The 20,879-nt window shown below is 50.6% G+C and overlaps 2 protein-coding genes across 4 annotated transcripts; one reads left to right on the top strand and one right to left on the bottom strand.

Moving 5' to 3' along the window:
* The first annotated feature begins 3,245 nt into the window (after nucleotides 1-3,245).
* ELOF1 (elongation factor 1) lies at nucleotides 3,246-8,750 on the top strand. Of its 2 annotated transcripts, none has more exons than XM_037505892.2 (4): nucleotides 3,246-3,315; nucleotides 7,388-7,521; nucleotides 7,699-7,769; nucleotides 8,052-8,749. In XM_037505892.2, exons 2-4 carry the CDS (start codon nucleotides 7,406-7,408, stop codon nucleotides 8,114-8,116), a joined length of 252 nt encoding a protein of 83 aa, XP_037361789.1. In that variant the 5' UTR covers nucleotides 3,246-3,315; nucleotides 7,388-7,405; the 3' UTR covers nucleotides 8,117-8,749. The 2 variants fall into 2 exon arrangements, with proteins under 2 accessions (XP_037361789.1, XP_054549269.1); XM_054693294.1 differs by lacking the exon at nucleotides 3,246-3,315 and adding an exon at nucleotides 3,433-3,637 and having other exon boundaries at nucleotides 8,052-8,750.
* Nucleotides 8,751-12,556: 3,806 nt separating this feature from the next.
* Nucleotides 12,557-20,615, bottom strand: CNN1 (calponin 1). 2 transcript variants are annotated; one of them, XM_054693292.1, is made up of 9 exons: nucleotides 20,558-20,615; nucleotides 18,901-19,104; nucleotides 16,859-16,980; nucleotides 14,752-14,818; nucleotides 14,505-14,642; nucleotides 14,221-14,331; nucleotides 13,388-13,534; nucleotides 13,159-13,308; nucleotides 12,557-12,782 (listed from the first exon to the last, which is right to left on the bottom strand). In XM_054693292.1, exons 2-9 carry the CDS (start codon nucleotides 18,961-18,963, stop codon nucleotides 12,627-12,629), a joined length of 954 nt encoding a protein of 317 aa, XP_054549267.1. In that variant the 5' UTR covers nucleotides 18,964-19,104; nucleotides 20,558-20,615; the 3' UTR covers nucleotides 12,557-12,626. The 2 variants fall into 2 exon arrangements, with proteins under 2 accessions (XP_054549267.1, XP_054549268.1); XM_054693293.1 differs by lacking the exon at nucleotides 20,558-20,615 and having other exon boundaries at nucleotides 12,557-13,308; nucleotides 18,901-19,142.
* Nucleotides 20,616-20,879: the final 264 nt, after the last annotated feature.

The following is a 20,879-nucleotide window of genomic DNA, read 5'->3' as shown; positions in this document are numbered from 1 at the left end:
CAGACCCTGGAATAAACTGGGTCCCAATGATCAATATGAGTTCTACTCAGTGAATGCACATGACAGCAAACTGAAGGAAGATAGTTCAGACTTCTAAATGAAATATTTCAATATAAAACTGTTTAAGATGAAGGTCTTCCAGAAGCCAACCATGCAATTTTCCCCTTAACCTGGAAATAGTCCCCTCTAATGCATGTAATCATGTTGGTGTATCATGTTGGGGTTTATACTGATTAATAAATATCTAAAACTTGAAAATACACAGATGAAAATAGTTATGCAAAGATCTAAATGAGATGGTTCATAGTAGCTCCACTCATAATTGCCCTAAACTGGAAACAATCCAAATGACCATCAATAGATGCAAGAATAGGGGCCTCCCTGGTGGTGCAAGGGGTTAAGAAACAACTTATGAAGCTATCCGCAACCACTGAAGCAAGAGTTTGATCCCTGGCCAGGGAGATACCCCTCAGCAGTATATGTCAGTCAATCACCTGTTCTGTTCCCCACTTTGTTGCTGGTGAATCCTCTCACCACCCCCCACACCTCTGGTCTGTACCCCAGTTCTTGTATGTATAAATAAATAAATCTTTAAAAAAAAAATAGATGCAAGGATCAACAAATTGTGGTAATCCATACAATGGAACCCATTTCAGTGAGAGAAAAAAAACTTCTGATAGACATGAGTGGATGTATTTCCAGTGCAGTAAGCTATGTAAAAGAAACTCAAGAGTCTACACTATTGTATGATTCTGTTTATATGACTTTCTGAGAAAATATGAAGCTATAGGAACTGACAACAGTTGAGTCAGTAACAGGGGTTGTGAGCAGAGGAAGGAACTGGCTACAAAGAGGCATGAGGGGATTTCTTGGGATCATGAAAACATTCACTGTTTCAATTGTGGTTATGGTTTGTTTCACCAGTGTACAAATGTTAAAATATGAAATTTCATAATTTAAAATGTGCCATTTATTATCTGTCAATCATGTCTAATAAAGCTGTGAAGGAAAGAAGGAAGAAAAGGGAGGGAGAGAGGGAAGGATGAAGGGAAGAAAAAAGAACTAACCTGGCAGTCAAGCAAATATGGAATTGTCCATATATACTATGGCAGAGTCACACTATGAATTATAGTTACTAAAAACAAGGGGGTGCCTCCCTGGTGGCGCAAGGGTTAAAGACAGCACTATGAAGCTATCCGCAGCCACTGAAGCATGAACTCGATCTTCCTCCAGCCAGGGAGCAACCCACATGGTGCAGCAGACCTCTCCTACCTTACCCACTGCTCCCCTCAGCAGTGTATTTCAGTAGATCTGCCTGCTCTGCTCCCCACTTTCCCTGGTGAATCCTCTCCCCCCCCAACACACACACACCCCTCTGGCTTACACCCCAGTTCTTGTATGCATAAATAAATCTTTAAAAAATAAAAATAAAAACAAGGGGTAACTGTATGTATACTGATTGTTAAATGGAAATAGCAAGTTGCAAGGTGCTGTGTATAGTATGATCACAATCTAGGAAGGTACAACTTTGTACTAGCCCTGAGTAAGGTCTTCCACGGAGGGAGTGCTGAGGGCTACACTGCCTCCTAGGGGACATCTTGAACATATGTCTGTTTGAAATAAATCTCATTCCTTACAAATTCATTTCCTGAACATGCAAATGAAACACAGCTTATCACTGGACACCAGTGACCAGCTGCTTGCCAAAGTCAACATTCAATTTTCTTTCCTCATCTTAATTAACCAACCATATGTGACACAATTGACTACTCGCCCCATCTTAAAAATCTTACCTGGGGAACTCCAGGAGAGGACACCATTTCTTCCTCCTGTTAACCACACTACCCTGCCCAGTCTCTTGTTGGCTTCTCTTCATCCTTCTAATCCCTAAGATTGGGGATCCCCAGGTCGTGTTCTTACTCTTCTTACTTTGCTATAATTTGCCTCTCACTCCTGACACCAGGTGAGTTCCCCCAAGCCGTCAAATAAACTCCACATGCTGATGACTCTCAAAATTACATCCAGCAGTTTTTCCAGGTGCCTGCTTCCAATGGCCTTCTACATACCTCCCTTGATTATCCTAGCCAGAAGACAACTCTTGACTTCTCCCTTAAGCTTTCTTTATCTGATTAAGTAGCCAGGGGCTCCAGACAAGAGATTTCATCCTTGAAACTCCTCTTTCCTTCACTCCATCATAGACTCAGTAAGTGCTACTTCTGTCTGTTTAACTCCATTCAGGAGTTCAACCTGAACAGGAGCCTCACAGAAAAGCCTTCCCTAACCTCTCAGGCTAGTTTGGCAAGCCTGCCTCCCAGCCCCCACCATATGCTCTCAGAGATCCCACACTCTCCTATACTAAAAAGATATTAAGTAATCCTCGATATTTACATCCAACCACTTCACTAATTTGTGAGACTAGTGGAGACTTATTCCCTTGTCCCTCCCCCAACTCCAAAGTCATTACTTAGTTTCATATTTAGACTTCTAGATGTTTAAACTTCTAGATATTTAAACTTCTAGATATTTAAACTTCTGCCAACACTACCCTAGGCCATCACCATCCTTCATCCAACTGCTGCGGTCTTTAAACTGGTCTCCCAGCTACCCTTTACCCCTATTCTGCACCCAGCACCCAAAGTAGGCTTTTAAAACACAAACCAAACATCATTTCTTGGCTAAAATTCCATTTTAAACGTCCTTACCGTGATCTACAAAACCCCCAACGTGATCTGGCTCCTACCAACTCACCTATAACAATCTTGAAATTCAAAAATGGACCGCTTAGAAATAGAGACTTCCAGATCCCACTCTCAACTTAATGAATCAGAACCTGAATTTTTGGTAAGATTTATAGGTTCTTGTTAACGTTTGAGAAGAGTGACTAGTACAAACTTCCCCCTTAGAGAAGAAATGCCCCTCAGGAATATTTTAATGTGAGACGCGGGGGGGGGGGGGGCGGCTGTGAGAACCTGGGGTTTTGGAGTGGAGAGAAGGTATATGAGCCCGTGCCAGGGAGGAGAAACGGCGGCAGAAAGAGGAAGCGACCGTTTACGCTCCTGAAACGGGAACTGACACGCAAAGCAGCCGCTGACTGCGCAGCAACACAGCCAGGCCCTCCCACAGGCAACACAGCCTCCCTGTAAATGCACGCTAGTGCGCATGAGCTCAAAGACACTAAAGGAGGCGGATCCTGATCACCCGGAAGTTCCGCCCAAAGAGGGCGGGACGTGAGAGGGGTTTCCGCTTCCTGCGCGAGCCGGAAGTCCCTGTCTCCTTGGTGAAAGAGGCCGTCGCAACAAGGAAAGAAGAGTGCAGGTGACTGTTCCCGCGGGCGGGCTTTGGGGCCGGGCGGGACTGGGTGCTCTTCTGCTTGGGGCGTCCTGAAGGAGATGCCGAGGAGCCTCCGGCTTGGCGGGGAGGCGGACGTCAGGGATGTTGACTTTCCCAGTGCCCCAACCAGCGCGCGCCTACTCTGAGGCCTGGCTCCTACGGGCGGCCAGCGCGGGGGCGACGCCGAACCTTCGGGGTCAAAAAATGGACCGCTTGGACATAAGGCAGCGGGGAGCTAGTTAGAAATACACGCAGTCGGATGCTGGCCCCTCCTGCAGCCCCTTTTGGTGCGCTTGGCACAGGACAGGTAGAGGCCCCGGGAGTCTTTATGCAGTCCAGACCCTTTTTCTGGGGTGAAGTTGGGGGTGCTGTAGTCAGCGGGTAAAACAAGGGTCCTATTTTACCCATTCTGGGACCCATCCCTAACTTCCGATTTAGGAGATTGATTTATTCATTCAACACGTAGTTTTTGAGAGTTTAATGTGTATTGGACACTATTCTGAGCAAGTCATTCTGCACCCCACCTACAGAACTGACATTCATTCTAGTGGGGGAAGTTCTGAGGTTAGATTTAGAAATCTGCATTTTCGAACACTGTGGGTGATTTTGTTGCAGGTGGTACACAGGGCCAAGCTTTGAAAAAATAGAACAAAACAAAACACTGCCCTGGAAAGTGAGAGTATGGGGTCCAGAAATGGCCGCATCTTATGAAAACCTGCAGTGTGTTGTGGGGTCTGACTGCTGCTTCTGTCCTCTTCTGTTGCGTCTATACTTCTCTACCCATTGCTCACTGAGCTTCAGCAGATATCTCTCTGCTGGGTAAAATAACTCTTTCTGGGGGAATAACAAAACAAAAAACTTCTGTCTCAGAGCCTTGCAGTTGCCATTCCCAATGCCTGAACTACTCTACCTAGTTGTCTTCTCTCATCATTCAGGCCTCAGTATAAGATTTTTACCTACAAAGAGTCCTCCCTCCACTGTTTTATGAAGTAACCCCTTTCAGTCACTCAGCTCCTTTCTGTTAACTTCACAACTTGCTAGTATTTGTAATTATTTCACTTATTGGTTAGCTTGTTAAGGGTGTGTCTTCCTCTCCTAGAATACAAGTTCCACAAGAGCGGATACATTGTCTACCTTGATTGTACATTGCTGTAGTTTAGCCCAGGTCCTGGCATTGGTTCATCCATTCTTTCAGTAAATATTCGTTGAGCACCATTTCTGTGCCTAGTTTTACACTCTGGGGGTACAAAGAAAGGACAAAAATGGATTTATATTTGGATGGTGGGGGGTGGGCTTGGAAATGCAGGGAGGTGAGGAGGCTGCTGTGATAATTCAAGATAGAGATGACCAGGACTCAGACCATGATGGTTAGTGGTCAGAAGTGGATGTATTTAGAGGCAGAGCAGAAAGATCAAGATCAGATAATGGGGGGAAGAGAGAGAGTAATCAAGAATGACTCTGAGGTTTTTTGAAAAATGGGTTTGCTATCTCCTGAGAAGACCATGGGAAAGCAGGTTGACATGTAAGTAGCTTGGTTTTGGACAAGTTCCATTTAAACTTCTGTTGGCATCAAGGTGGACGTGTGACCAAGACAGATAGAAGGGCAAGTCTGCAGTTGAAAAGAGATGTGTCATTGTGGAGGAGGCATTTGAAACCCTGAGACATGACAGAATCACCAGGGAGACAAGTGTAGTTGAGAGAGAGGGCCACAAGAGTGACCTGCTCTTGTATAATATAATTAGAGAAGAGAAGAGAATAGGAAGCAGCCACAGACTTGAAATGAGCCACCAGTCTGGCCTGGGCAGATATACAGATGCTTAAGAGCCCCAAGGGAAGGACTGGAGGAGGGACCAATGTGTCCAGGGTCCTGAGTGCAGACTGTGCAATGTAGTGGGCAGCATAGAGACTGGGAGGCATGGAGAAAGAATGGGAAGGGATATAGTAAGTGCCGCCAGCTCTACTTAAAAAGCCTGGGCCTTCCTGGTGGCGCAAGGGGTTAAGACACAACATATGCTGTTCGATCCCGGCCAGCTGGCAAGGGTCCCATATGGTGCGGCAGACCTCTCCTGATGCCTGCTGCTCCCCTCAGCTGTGTATTTCATTAGTCTGCCTGTTCTGTTCCCCACTCTGTCTCTGGTGAATCCTCTCACCTTCCCATGCCTCTGGCCTGTACTCCAGCTTTTGTATAAAAATAAATAAATCTTTTATAAAAAAAAAAAAGGACACAACCTATGAAGCTATCTGCAGCTTCTGAAGGAGTTCGATCCCCCACCAGGGAGCCAACCCACATGGCGCAACAGACCTCTCCTGATTCGCTTGCTGCTCCCCTCAGCAGTATACTTCAGTCAGTCTGCCTGTTCTGCTCTCCACTCTGTCTCTGGTGAATCCTTTCACCCCCCCATACCTCTGGCCTGTACCCCAGTTTTTGTATGTATAAATAAATCTTAACAAAAACCTGCAGAGAATGATGTGAGAGGCAATAACAAATGTTTCTTCATATCCATTAGAGAAAATATGTTGGGGTCCAGGTAACAAGGGGCTTTTGTGGGGAGCATAAATATTCTTCTATAGTAAAGGAGGGAGTGCTGCATGGTTAGTCCTGGTTGTGGCTGTTCTCTGCTAATAACTTTTGTTTGCTTGGCGAATTGGAAGCAGTCAGTTAAGAATGGGTCTATGTAGGAAGGATTCAGTATTAAGAATAAAATCTGGCCTTTATTCCAAAGCTGCGACCTCCCATATTGTGGAGGAATTATGCTGGAGCCAGCAGTGGAGTGTGGAGTTGGGGGTAGCCAGAGAGGAGTACTTTAAAAGGTTCATAGACAGTGATTTCAAAACCCAGAGCGCAGCACCTGGCATGGCAGATGGCTCAGTAGGAGCTGTTGACTGTAAGACATCTGTCTCTGGATGTCCATCCCTCTGGCTTCCAACCCAGTCATTTTCCCCAGCACTCTGTTCTTCATTGCTTCAAAGAATGGTTCTACCTTCTCCTACCCATCAATCTTGTCCGCACAACAATCTTAGGAGTTACCTTGGACTCTTACTTCGCTCACCGTGCTCAGTCTCTCTCACCTACCACTCTCTTCACCCCAAACAGGTTGTGACTTCAGATGAAGTCTGATTTTTGATCCCTACTTTTCAATCTCTTAAAAATACAAAGCAATTTCATCCTTTCACATCTCACACCTTCCAGGATTCATCCAAACATGTGAAACCCTCCTGCCTGTCAGTCTTCCCTCTTTATTTTTTTAAAGATTTATTTATTTATGCATACAAGAACTGGGGTACAGTTCAGAGGTGTTGGGGGTGAGAGGATTCACCAGAGACAATGGGGAGCAGAACAGGCGGACTGGCTGAAATACATTACTGAGGGGAGCAGCGGGCTAGTCAGGAGAGGTCTGCTGTACCATGTGGGTCGAACTCATGCTGCAGTAGCTGTGGATAGTTTCATAGTGCTGCGTTTTAACCCCTTGTGCCGCCAGAAAGGCCCCAGTGTTCCCTCTTTAGCCTGCTTCTCTCTCCCACCTGCCTCATCCCCAAACTGTAGGTAGGTGGCCCAGAGACTGGAAACTCTGAGTGTCTCTAATCCCTGAGTGTCATTCCTCCAGATGCACTTGCTCTCCCTGGCCCTGCAGCACTGGCCTATCAGAATCCCTTGCCATCCTCACCAGGAACAGTAGCTTTTTGTGGAAGTGCCAATGACGGCCCAGGCCCTGTGCTTAATACTTACTGTTTCTTGACCCACGAGACCCATCTGAGAGAGCAGCCTTATCTCTGTTTCATAGATGAGGAAACTGAGGCAAGAGAGGTTTGGTAACCTGCCCCGTGTCACACAGTAAGTGGGGAAGCCAGGGTTGAACCCAGGCCACCTGACCAAGGAACCCAATCCCACCTGCCCTACCCTGAGTTTGCAGAGATTGTCTGCCCAAGGAATGGGACGCTCCGGCACCCTTGTGCAAGTCCTCCCTTCACCATAGGCCAGCAGGGCCTGCTTCCTAGAATGTTTAACTGGAGGGCAGAATGGGTCCCACAAGTCACTAACTTCTGTCCCCTACCCCAGGTTCACTCTCCTACAGATATGGGACGCAGAAAATCAAAACGGAAGCCACCTCCCAAGAAAAAGATGACTGGTACCCTGGAGACCCAGTTCACCTGCCCTTTCTGCAACCACGAGAAGTCTTGTGATGTAAAAATGTGAGTGGAGGTGGGGAGCCAGGGATCCTGCCTCATGGGGCCTCCCCTCTCTTCCCTGTCTCAGGGGTGCTCCCCTACCTCCACCTTCCCTCATTCTGCCCCGGGCCTTCCCAGTCAGAGGGAACATCACCCACAAGCTTCCCTGCTCACCTGTCCCTCCACATCCTCACATTCCAGGGATCGTGCCCGAAATACCGGAGTCATCTCTTGTACTGTGTGCCTAGAGGAATTCCAGACACCCATCACTTGTATCCTTGGGAAGCTGGGCTTTTTCCAGGGTATGTGGGTAGGGTGGTCAGGGCTTACCTGCCTAGGCTGGACTGCTCAAGGGCAACTGGCCAAGGGCAAGGTTGCAGAAATCCAATGCCTAAACTGAGTGCCCTGGAGCAGCGCTGTGGCCACCCAGAGGAAGGCACCACGTGGTGGTAGGATGCAGGGTAGGGGCATGACTGACACTGACATGAGCAACAGAGATCTATGTGGGAAGGGGTCTCTGATATTATCAGTCACCCTTGACCTGAGCCACGCAGATCTGTCAGAACCAGTGGATGTATACAGTGATTGGATAGATGCCTGCGAGGCAGCCAATCAGTAACAACAAAGAAGACCCTCCCACACTATGCAGCCCCACCTACCAGGGACCCACCCAAAGGGTACCAACCCAGAGACATTCCAAGGTCCATGGTGTGGGTCCAGGACTGTTGCAGCCTCTGTATGTGTGTAGAGTGGGTGTGAATGTGTATGGCTGCAGGTATGGCTTTGGGGTTTTGCTTGTGGGCATGGGATGGAGCTGAGGGGTTACTGGGCCCCAGGGGCCTGAACTGCCTCCCTTGGCTCCAAAATCCTTTTACATGCTCCTTCCTGTAGTCCCTGGCTCCTGGGGGCCTTGTCCTGAGATCCTAGAAAGGGCAAGTCCAGAAGACTGCCCACCTCCCCAGCAACTGGTCCATTTGAACTGGACTGCCCGCCTTCCTTTCCATACTTCCAAGGCCTGTGGCCTAGGGTTCAAAGCCACAGTCCTGTGAGCTCCCTCACAGGGTAACCCTGTTCATTTTAGTTGCTTTGTAGAGGAGGGAGGGACTGGGTCATGGACGACTGTGTGTCACAAGCCCTTAAATAAAGCAGCAAGGGAACTCCTGAATGGCTATGGTTTCCTTGGTTCTGGGTCAGGCGCAGTGGCTTATTGAAAGCAGAAGGTGTTCAGAGGCAATCTAGTAGACCATCGGAGGTAAGGTTCAGTCAGTTTGAAGGACTGACTTACTCATTCAACATTCAGGGTCACACATGTCTACTGTATATAAGAAATCCACAGGCCTTTATAGCAGTCACAACAAAAAACAAGTTGGCAGAATTGGTGGGTGGTCAGGGAAGTCTTGAGGGGGGTGACCTGAAGGAGATACCACTGTAGACACTGTTCTCAGAATCGCTTGCCACCCTGTGGAGCAGGTGCCTGGTGTTTGAAGATAAGGAAATTGACCAAAGTGAGGTCACTGGTCCAAGAGTCCACTGCCAGTGGCAACACAGCTGGGCCTGGAACCCAGGAGGTCTGGCTCCATAGCCTGAAATCTTTCTTCTTTGTGACGACTGGAGCCAGGTCATCCTGGGAACTATTGGAGGAGGAGAGGCATTGGAGAGGAGCAAGGGACCTTTGTCTAGGGCTGAGCTTGGAGTCTGATTTAGCTACATGGTAAAGAAACATTTGTCTTTGTCCCTGGTTCCTGGCTCAGAACTCCTAAGACCCTTGGAATTTCCTAATAAGTGTCTTTTGCCATTTGTAAGGAACCCCTTTTGAGCACAGCTGAGTTTATGCTAGCATGGGGCTCTAGATAGGCTCAGGATAGGGCCAGTTGCTAGAAAGGTCATACACACACACACACCCCACTTCTGAGAAGGAGGGAGGGAGCTATAGATTAAGCTCTAGAAATTTGAAGGCGATTTAGAGAGCTTCCAGGTTGGACAGGTGACGTGCCATATAGAGGGGCATACTCAGAGCATGGGAACCCCACACACCTTGCTCCGTACATCTCTTCCATCTGGCTGTTCCTGAGTTACATCCTTTTATAGTAAAAGATGATCTAGTAAGTAAATACTTCTCTATGAGTTCTGTGAACTGTCCTAGTAAGTTAGTCAAACCTGAGAGGGGCGGTTCTGGGAAACTGATGTATAGCTGGTTGTTCAGAAGCACAGATGACAAACCTGGACTTGCCGACTGAAGGTGGGGAGGGGGCAGTCTTGTAGTATAGAGTCCTTCACTGGTGGGATCTGACACTATCACCAGGTAGGTAGTGTCAGAACTGCAGTAATTGCTCAGAGGTGGTAAAAGAATATATCTATGTGACTGATGGTATGTCCCTGGGTGTCCTTTAATGATGCCCTGAGGTGGTCTCATGGGTGATGAGCACAGAGCTCAAGTGACTTGGAACTGTTACAGGGCAAGGAGAGGGGCACCCCAGACCCTGCAAACCTGCAGCTCTAAATAGGTTCTGCCATCCGCCACATCAACACAAAACATGTGAGACTAATGAAAAGAAACTTTAATGCAATTAGTAAACAATACAGGAAAGGCAAAGAATATAGTTTTTAAATCAGGCACCCAAAGTTACCCATCCCTCATGGGTAAAAGTTCACTCAAGCAGGATTGGCCCAGAGCAAGGCCCCAAAGCCTGTCACAAGTCTAAAGCATCTTCCAGTGGGGACCCACAGAAATCAGAAACAACTAGACAAGTCTGGGAGAAAAAGAGCAAAATCAAAATCAAGACATTGTCACCTCCCTGCGGGTCTCTCACCCACATGTTTCAACCAGGCCATGACCAAAAGGCAAGTGCAATTTCTTCACATGTCTCTCTGCTCCATGTGCCTCCTCCAGGTCGCCTTCTGGCTCTCCCTCCTGCTTCCTTCCTTCCTCCCTCAGTCTCCTCTGCAGCTTCTCTCCCTGCTTGGCTCCACCCTCCTTTTGGGTGGGCAGGAAACCTGGAACTCCCCCTTTCCTGGGGACTACCCTGTTACAGAACCACCCAGTGTAGTGAGGGATGTGAATAGCCAAGGAAGATGCTGGGCTCATTGGAAGCCCTAGCCACCAGGCCCAACTGCCATCTGCTCCCCCAGCCCATCCTGACCTGACATACCCCCTCCCAGAGGCTTCTATTCCACCCACGAAGGACCCAAGTAAGGTCACCAGGCAAGACCAGCAGACTTGGACAGAGCTTAAGACAGGCGCCTAGTGTGGGAGGTGCTCTTTAGGATCCGGTGGAGAGGGGGCTTGTTCCAGTTCCCGCCCAACCTAGTCTCACAGGACAAGTTCTAATATGGTGCCGTCTTCCCAAGCAGGCAGGGCCCTGGGCCAGGCCTGGATCCTCAGCATAGCTTCCCCACACTGGTCCTAGGGGAGCAAGACTCAGGGTAGCCAAGAGCGCCTGGAATCTGATTTACAAGGCTCCAGAGCTGTGTTTGTTACATGCAGGTCCTCTGGGGTATGTCTCTGCAGTTGCCCATGTTCCAGCCTCATCTGCTGCCCTGGGGAAGAAAGGGGAGAAGACTCCTTTGTGCCCCCACATTGCTGCATCCTCACCATGAAACCTTGACAATAGCAGACGACTGAGGCCCTCATCACAGGGAGAGCAGACTCCCCTCTGAAATGGGGCAAGGAGAGTTGGGGCCCTGTCCACAGGCTTCATGGGTCCTAGGCTTGCAGGCCAGACCTGGGACTCAGCCCTGAGAAGAGGATGTTAAGAACTTGGTACATGGGGCAACCGTGCCCCAAAGTGAAATGCTCTACCACTCTGCCTGTCTATAACGGACCATTGCCCTGGGCCCCTTAAGTGCCCATTCTTCCCCACTTTCCACCTCTATTCCCAGCCTAAAGTGTTTGCCCTACTCAGGACCGAGCTTGTCCATTCTCATTGATGAGTGCCAAATGTCATTTCCCATGTGGAGGCTCATTCCATTTTCACTTCTCCATGACCCCAGGAAACGTCTAGGGAGGGGAAATGACTTGCCCAAGGTCACCCAGCTAGGGAGTTGCAGAATTGATTCACAGCCCATCTAGCCCATCTCAGCCCTTGGGCTCCTCTCTGCTTCCCGTAGATCCCCAAAGATGGTATTTGAGTGCTGAAAGAGAGCGAGCAATCAGCTAGTCACAGACAGGATTTATTCAGAAACAGAACAGTTAAACGAACAGGCAAGGGTGCATTCATGGTGATAGCCATGTGCACTTCTGGCTGCTCTCCTTGGACCCCTCACCTACATGGCCTCACACATATCCCCTCATTTCTGCACAAAAAGGAAACAAGCAAGTTGTTATGGGTTCTGTAGTCTGATTTATGCCTTAATGGAAGTCTCTGTCCTGCTCTGTCTCATTTAAATAAGATTGTGAGGGCCTCCCCGGTGGCGCAGCGGTTGAGCGCTGGGTTGCGAAGCTGCCCACAGCCTCTGCGGTGCCGGTTCGATCCCCGGCTGCTCCCCGGCCACCGGAGGAGGGTCCCACATGGCGCGCAGACCTCTCCTGCCGCCCGCTGCTCCCCTCAGCAGTGTGCTTCGGTCCTTCTGCCTGCTCTGCTCCCTGCTCTGGCTCTGGTGAATTCTCTCACCCTCCCGCGCTTCTGACTGTACCCAGTGCATGCATAAACAAAAACAAACAAATAAATAAATAAATAAATAAAACATGCCTCTATTAAAAAAAAAAAAAATAAGATTGTGAATATTAATATTGATAGTGAGCATGTGTGAGGGAGTGCTTTTTTATGCATCATGGGTGGGGATGTATACTGCACATGTATGAATTGTGTGCAAGGGAAGTCTTTGTGCCTAAGTCTGCAGAGAGCACGTACACACAAAATGGTGTGTGTGTGGAGATCTTATGTGAATCATACAGGTGCCTGGAGCTCCATGTGTGTGTGTTTTAGGTTGTGTATGAGAGTGTGTATGTAAATGTGTATGGGAGGTGGAGAGCATCTAAGCAAAACTCTGTGTGTGTGTCCGTGTGTGCGTGCGCCGTGGCCCCACAGGTCCTGAGACAGAGCAGCCAGAGTCTTCAGGTGATTTTATAGCCTTTTATTGTGCTCCAGTGAAATAGAAAAAGAAAAGTGCTCCAGTCACAAATGCCACTGTCACATCCACTTATACCAGTCGCTGCAAACCAAACCGCGTGTGTCCGCTGGGTCTCTGGGCATGCAGTTTGTTCCCACTGTGGGAATGGGGTAGGGGCAGGCAGATCCAGGCTCTGAGGGTTTTGCTTGCGGGGCTTCTTGTCCTGGGGGACCCATCTGTGAGGGAGTTGGGAGGGGACAGCCAGAGTAGCTTTGCTCATTGTGACCTTTGGGTGCTATTGGGAACACCTGGCTAGATACTGGACCCAGTGCTACAGAGAGGAGGGTCCTTTTCCCCCCACGGGGCCCTCAGTCTGCTCCCCACAAACGCTAACCCTGTAGGCAGGTGCCAGGGGGCTGGAGGACGCCATGCAGGGGGAGGGGCCGGCCGGCCAAGCTAGGCCCTGCCGAGAGCAGCAGCCAGCCTCCCTGGGGGAAGGCAGGGAGGCCCAGGGCCCTATGCAGAGTTGTAGTAGTTGTGTGGGTGATGATTCTGGGTGGGCTCCCCTAACTCTGGGTACTCAGGTGTCAGGCAGTATTTAGGATCATACACCTGACGTGGCAGCCCATACACCGTCATGCCCCGCTGTGAGGCCCCTTTGTTACTGCCCATCTGCAGGCTGACATTGAGAGTATCACAGTGCTCCATGCCCAACCCTGGCTCGAAGATCTGCCGCTTGGTCCCTGGTGCAGTCATACCAGCCTGTGGAGGGCATTGCAGTCAGTCCATGGGCATCAAGAGGCACTGGCCCCACAACCCAACCCCATGGCCCCACACATACCTGACTGGCCCCCTTGTTGGTGCCCATCTGCAGGCTGATAGTGGCTTGGTCCAGGGGCTGGTCTGTGCCCAGCTTGGGGTCGTAGAGGTGGCGCCGGGTGCCGTAGGCTGTCATGCCCTGCTGGCTGGCAAACTTATTGGTGCCCATCTAGGGAGCCAAAAGGAGAATCACCCATGGGTTACAGAGCCTTACCATGGGCCATGAAACATGTCAATTTCAGGGGAACTTAGAGGGCACTCTCAGCAGACAGTTTTTAGCCCAGGGCTAAAGACTGGAAATGAGCCCAGAGACAGGGCTAAAAACTGGAAATGAGCCCAGAGAAGTAAGCAAGCTTCGGGTACTCAGATGTCAGGCAGTATTTAGGATCATACACCTGACGTGGCAGCCCATACACCGTCATGCCCAGCTGTGAGGCCCCTTTGTTACTGCCCATCTGCAGGCTGACATTGAGAGTATCACAGTGCGCCATGCCCAACCCTGGCTTGAAGATCTGCCGCTTGGTCCCTGGTGCAGTCATGCCAGCCTGTGGAGGGCACTGCAGTCAGGCTCAGAGCACTGTGACCTGACTTCCAGTGTTCAAGTCCCAGTCGGAACACTCATCACCGGGGCAATCCAGCAAACAAGCTAGCTTCTCCAGGCCTCACTTTTCATATCTGTACAAAGGTTATGATGGCAACAGTACCAACCCCCAGTACTTTTGAAGAAGTGAGTTCATGTATGGAAAATGCTAAGCTCGTTATTCAGCATATAATTTAGTCCCCACAATAGCCTTCGGGATCCAGTCCCTCCCCACCTTTTCAGCCGCCCACCTGGGTGAGGAAGGGGGGCAGTACCTGCAGCCCGATGATGTTCCGTCCTTCCCTTAGCTTCTCTGGCTCAAATTTTCTCTCCTGCTTCTCTGCGTACTTTACCCCCACGTTCACCTTGTTCCCTTTTGTCTTGGCCTGGGAAGGGCAAGACAGGCAGGGACTGACAAGGGAGCCGCAGGCTGGGCATGCACTCTCCCCTCGAAGATGCTTTGCTTCACTTGATCTGCCACTGCTACCCATGCCCCACTCACATCCCACCCAGACAGTCCACGGCCCCCACTCTATGCCTGCCCTTCCTGACCACTCACCATGCTGGCCAGGGCCAGGAGGGTAGATTGAACCTGTGTGTGGTTGGTGTTCTCAAACAGGTCATTGGCCTCAAAGATGTCATGGGGCTTCACCCCATACTTAGTGATCGCCTTGATGAAGTTGCCAATATTCTCCAGCTAGAGGGGAGAGAGCGTGGTTAGTGGGGTAAGAAGTACAGGGGGGTGGGGAAGAAGGCTGAGGGACCATGGGCCAGAAGTTGAAAGGGTCAAAAGAGTCTGGGCTCACCTGGTGCCAATTTTGGGTCGACTCATTGACTTTCTTCACAGAGCCTGGCTGGAGCTTATTGATAAACCTACAAAGAGGAAGAAACAGGGAGACCCCAGTGACCAGGTGACCCCAGTGCCCCAACCCACTCCCAACCTAACAGCAAGGGGTGAGGATGATAGTGGTGCGCCATACCAGTTTGCTCTTTCCCGCTGCAATCAGCTCTCAGCCGCAGCCACGCCACCCTGCCCACACAGAGCTCAAAGACTGAGATGCTAAACCCCTCGGGAGGTAGACTGAGTGCCAGGTCAGAAAAGTCTCTGCTCCCGAGACTCCTGGTATGTGCCTACCTCACTGGCCAGGTTGTAGTCATCTTTTGTCTTTCGGACCACTAACAAAGTGCTTTTCTCTGGCCACACTGGCCCCTTTGATGTTATCCAGTGTCTTAGAACTAAGTGTCAGTGATATGCCAGTGACTCCCTAATACCTCCCTAATACTGCCAGGCCTCTTACCATCCAATCCAGCTCCCTTTATGGGTACTCAAATCAAATGTACCTTCCCGTAGACTCCTAACATTCACCTCCTCCAATAAAACTCCCAGTAGTCTCTCTGACTCAGTGAATCCATCCTTCTAGGTGCCTAGAATAGCCCTCCAATCTGCCATTGACTGTCCTTCCCTTTCACCTCCACATCCAATCCCTCAGCAGTCCTCTGACTCTGTCCCTGAAGACATCTGGAAGCCTGAGGCTCCTCCATCTGCATCCAGCTCTCAGTCCTAAGTAGCTTTCTTGGGCTCTTGCAGAGGTCTCCCCATGGATTCCCAGCTTCCACCTCATCCCTTACGGACCCTTCTTCATCTCACAGCTAGAAGGGCCTTTTTAAAAACAATTCACGTTAATCCCCAGTTCAAAACCTTCCAACATTTTCCAGTACCTTCAGAATAAAATCCTAACTTTTAAATCACTAAAAGGCTCTCCATGACCTGGTCCACAGCTAACTTCCACATTCCTCCTAATCACTCAGTGCTGACATGCTAGCAAACCAGGTGCACTCCCAACTTCACGGTTTTTGTGCTGGCTGTACCCCTACCCGTACCATTCTCCCCACTCCCTCCTACACATATTCCAAGGTTCTGCAAAAATGTAACATCTTTAGAAAGACTTCCCAGAACATTCTGTAGGAGCAGCAACCCTTGCTCCCTCTTCCCTGTCCTCTAGACTCCTCTCTGACACTTCCCTCCATAGCCAAGTATGTGATGATTTCATCTAACGTTGGATTCATCTCCCTCACTATAATTAAAGCCTCTTTTATTCACTGTCCCCAGGACCTAGACCAGTCTAGGTACACAGCAGTCACCCCATAAAATGTATAAGTGCTTAAATGACTGCATGAACTCTAAGGCCCAAGTAGCCCTATCTAAGCTAGAACAGCAGGAACTTCCTCCATTCCTTGTTCTTAGAGGATATGGTAGAATGTGATGTCTCCTGCTTTGTCTTTTTCCAAGACCTAGGTCTGGGTAAGGCTGTACCTTTGGAAAGGTCCCCAAGGACACACCTGTCCTCATGGTCACCCTGCCCTGGGCCAAACAAAAGAAAGGGGACCCTGGCTGGGATCAGAGCCCCACCCAGCATAGAGTGGCAATGGAATGTGAATTCAGAGCTTGGGAGCTGTGAGGGTCTGCGTCTCTCTGTGTGAATGGTTTCTGAGAGGGGTAGAAAATCAGGGCCTACTAAAATGACCGGCACTGCCTTCATGTCACCAAGCTAGCAATGGGCCACCGTTGTTACCTATCGCCTTTTAGTTGTGACTCCCTTTTCTTCGGATTCTGGAAGCCGTAAGCAGGCCTGCCTGGTATGCTTGGTGGTTAGGACAACTAGATTCTGAAAGTTCCCATTAGAACAGCTTGGGCTTTGGGTGATGTGTTTACCACATGGGGTTATTTGCCACTTCTGATGACTTTTTCAAGGCCTCAGCTAAAAAGCACCCAACACAGTTCCAAGCTCATAGTCATTTCAGTGGTGGAGGGGTAGAGAAGAGTGACGGGGGGGGGGGGGGGGGGGGGGGGGGGGGGGGGAGGGGGGGGAGGTGGCAGCACAAGGCCAAGTATGCAATCAATACCCCACTCACTCGCAAAGAATGATGCCATCTTTGAGGCCATCCATGAAGTTGTTGCCAATGCGACGCCCTGTGACCCCCTCAATCCACTCTCGAAGCTCCTGCTCCCGATTGTGGTCATACTTCTGGGCCAGCTGAGGGTGGGGGAAGAGAGAAGGCCGTGAGTGTGCAGTGGGACACAGACTTGGCACTGCACCCAATCCAAGACTCCCTGGGCCTGATCTCCTTCTTAGTCTCTTCCCAACTAAGGCAATTCTGTCCTCACATCCTTGGGGGGTAAGGGAGGAGAGACTAAGGGCCAGGACTGAGGTGGCACCTGCCCAGGGGGCCCATTCCAAGCATTCTGAGGTTTGGCACCAGAGAATGCAGACAAGGGGGTGGAGAGCAAGATACTCCAAGCTGGGGGCGGGGTGGGGGGTGGGGGTGGTGCCTAGCCTCTTGGCTCTCCCTCCAGGCCAAACTTGGGGTTTTACTTCCCCGGCCCTGCCCCTTTCCACCCCCCTACTGGAAAACAGGGAGACTCAGGCAGAAGGAGGTATCCCTGAATGCTGCCTTGCTGGTGACTGCTCTGTCTGGTCTATCTCAGTGTCTCCCAGTCCTGCTTTCTGAGTCTCCTTCCCTGATTAGTGGTGGGGGATTGCCCTGTCTTACTCCTGGCCCCATACAAGGCCTGTTTTCCCTCTCCCCATCCCTGTTCCTTCTGTGGGCCCTCCCCTAGCTCTCTTTGCTTGGCTCTGTCTTCCCGCCCCCATCTCTGAGGATCAGACTGGGGGTTGGGCTCCTCACTGGTCCATCTCTGCCTTTGTCGGTCTCTTTCGCCTCCTAGACCCCAGGTTCCTTGCTTCTGGTGGGGGCAGTGCAGTCTGTCCTGTCTCACTCTCCATCCAGATCTTAGTCTTATCTAACCCCTAATTCACCCTTTCTCATCCACCTCTCTCTGTCTTAGGCTTCCACAATCTCACTGCGACTCTTGGCTCTTTCCCCTTCCCACTCGTCCATCCCCCCCCCCCCCCTTGAGTCCAGACAGGCTCCCAGCCTCTAGGGAACAAGCCTACCCCTTCTCCTGGGTTGGGGGAAGGAGAAAGGAGCAGCCCCCTCACCTGGCCCCAGTCCTGCTGCTCCTCCCCCCAACCCCAATAGCCCAGCTTTATAAAGCAAACCGGCCCTTATATAGCACAGCACAGCAGGCTGGACTCCCTGAGGCCGCCTTATATGGCTAGGCTGCTCGATCTGCTGTGGGGCTGGCGCTGGGGGGAAGGGGGCAGTGCTGGCTTCTGGCTGAGTCCAGAGTTCCTGCTCCCCACCTGCCTCTGCCAACCCAGAGGATTCCCCCAACCCTGGTTCCCATCCCAGTGCCCCCGCCTCTTCACTGGGGAAAAGCCACCTGTGTCTCAATGTTCCTCTCTGTCAAATGGGACTGGGACTCCTCCCCTCCCACTCATGGGACTACTTCAGGGGCTTGGGAACTTAAAATTAGCTCCCTGAAGAAACTGACCCCATGGTGTAGGGCCTGAGTCCTACACCAAAAGCCCTAGCTATTTGCCTGTCCTCTCAGAACTTCACCTCACCATGCATAGCATGAAGGTGGTGTATGCATATCTTCCCCACCAGGAATAAGGAGAGTCCTGCCCTGTTCCTAATACCCACTCTCTGCCCTCCCCAGTTATCTCCTCCCTTCACAGTCTCCCACTTTCTGGGTCTCACCTCCCAGTAACCCCAACTCTCACACATTCCCCAATTCTTTGTCAGGTGAAGTGTGAAGAATATCATATGCCTTCCAGCCCCCCAGGAACACAAAGAGTTAACAGGACTCTGATATAGTGGGTTTTTCTCAATGTGGTTGCCTGTGTGCTCCCCATTCACCCCAACAGTAGCTGAGAGCTCTAGGATGCTCATCAGTTTGGAGGAAAGTGGCCCCTACTCCATAATTGTCCCTCTTCCCTCTCAGTTTCCAAGTCACATGGGGATAGGCAGGAGGGGGTTCAAGGAACCCTAAGAGTAGGGCCTCTGGCAGGGCACATGGGCCAGGCCGGTGGGAGGCCTACCAGCCCTACCTTGTTCTTGACCTCTGCTGATAGCCCGTAGGCTGGGCCTCGGTTGAAGTGAGCAGAGGACATGCTGGTGGGTGATGGGCAGCAGTGGTGGTAGTGGTGGCAGCAGCTGAGGCTCCGTCTGCACCCTCTTCCCTCCTCACACGTTTTTGAAGCTCAGGAGGCGGCTCGGGCCTCTTCAAAAGCTGTCCCATTGGTTGTAGGGGCCTGCCAAGGGGCGGGATGCCCCCACATCAGCCAACCCCCCCTTGTGATGTCAGGGCCTTGGTATTGGGAGCTGATTGTGTCATTGTTTCCACCTAGGGGGGCAGCCCAGAGTCTTTTTTTGGGGGGGGGTGTTGCTTGGCCAGACAAACACCAGCCTTTCTCCTTTTGCTGCCCCCCCAACACACTGTTCTTTGGGCGTCTGACTGGATCTCTGAGTCTTTTTGTGACTGTTTCTAAGGCCATCTCACTGTGTCTTGAGGTCATCTTTCTTCATCTCTCCCCAGTCTTGAGGCAGGACTGCCACAGTGGTAGTTTATTGAGTATCACCTGGATTTAACTCCAGACACTAACACCCACATCCCTTCCCTCTCTGAGACTCTGTTGCCACATCTGTAAAATAGGCTAATGAGAGTGCATGAGAGCCACGAGAAGGTCAGAAAAAATAAGAACCCGCGGGAGCAAACATCCTGGATGTCACTCTGCCCATTTACCTGTGGGCCACCTGAGTCACAGAGTGACTGTGTTTAGGTCCCAGGCCATGGTCACCCCCATATGTCCCTGTCCAAAATGGGCTGGCCTGGAGGAAACTCCTGCAAGCAGTAGTGGGTGATAGGTCCTCATGCCACAACATGTTAATGATGGCACTTGGGTGACATGTTGGCAACCTGCCGTGTACTGGTATGTTAAGGCCATGCAATCTGCTGGCCATGTGCTAAGGGGAGGGCTATGATATGCTAATATAACATCAGCCCCTGTGTCAGGCCCCATTCCAAGTGCTGGACAAAATGTCAACTCAATCCTCACATCACTCAGAAGTGGATGTTATTGTTATATGTTCTTTACATGTGGGCAAACTGAGTCACAGGACTATGGCATCCCAGTTTGCCAACGACAGAGCGGAAATCAATTGTATGAGGCTAAAGTATGGTTTCTCACCCCAGGATTATTGACATCCTGGCAGGATCATTCTTGGGGAATACAGAGTGGGGGATGTCCTGGACATTGTATGCTTCTACCAGATGCTGGTAGGCCTCCAGTAACACCCCTCTCAGTCTTGACAAATATCTCCAGACATTGCCAAATGCTCTGTGTGTGTGTGTGTGTGTGTGTGTGTGTGTGTTTGAGGTGCAGGGGAGGCGGGCAGGTTTAGGATGCAGATCTCCCAGTTTGAGAACGATTGGGCTAAGGTAGTGTGCTAAGGACAAGGTAATAACTTGTGATGAAATATTGAAGGTGCACAGTACACAAAATGAACTAACAATTCCCATTACTAAGTGCCTTGAATCTATTAACTAACTCCTCACTTCATAAATGAGGTCGATATGGGGCAGAGAGGGATGCAATCTACTCTGGTCACATGGCAAGAGGTTGGAGGAAGCAGGGATCAAACACAAGATTCTGAGATCCTGCTGAGGCCAAAGACCCCTTGGTGGGTCGCAGGTCACTACTGCACCTGTGAGATCTTCCATCTCCGCGGAGCTTGCGGCTGGCGCCCCCTGGTGGCCGGGAAGGAGGAGGGGCTGGCGGGATCCTGGTGGCGATGACGCACGCGTTGACTCACTGAACCCCGCCCCCCCGCCCCCAGCACCCCACCCCAGGCCGGCAGCAGCTTGGCCATTTATAGAATCTGCTGGAGCTCTAAAGTCATTGCCCCGGCACGACTGGGGCGGGGTGGGGGAGTCCTTTATAATCAGCATAATCCCTGCCCCCAAACGGGACAGCCCGGGTCTCCCTAAGGAGCAGCCCTTTCTACATCTGACTTGTCCCTCCAATTC

This window comes from Talpa occidentalis, unplaced genomic scaffold, assembly GCF_014898055.3.
Source record: "Talpa occidentalis isolate TD23 unplaced genomic scaffold, MPIMG_talOcc4v2.1 talOcc4.12, whole genome shotgun sequence".
NCBI classification, from domain to species: domain Eukaryota; kingdom Metazoa; phylum Chordata; class Mammalia; order Eulipotyphla; family Talpidae; genus Talpa; species Talpa occidentalis.
This window is presented reverse-complemented; position numbering and strand designations above follow the sequence as displayed.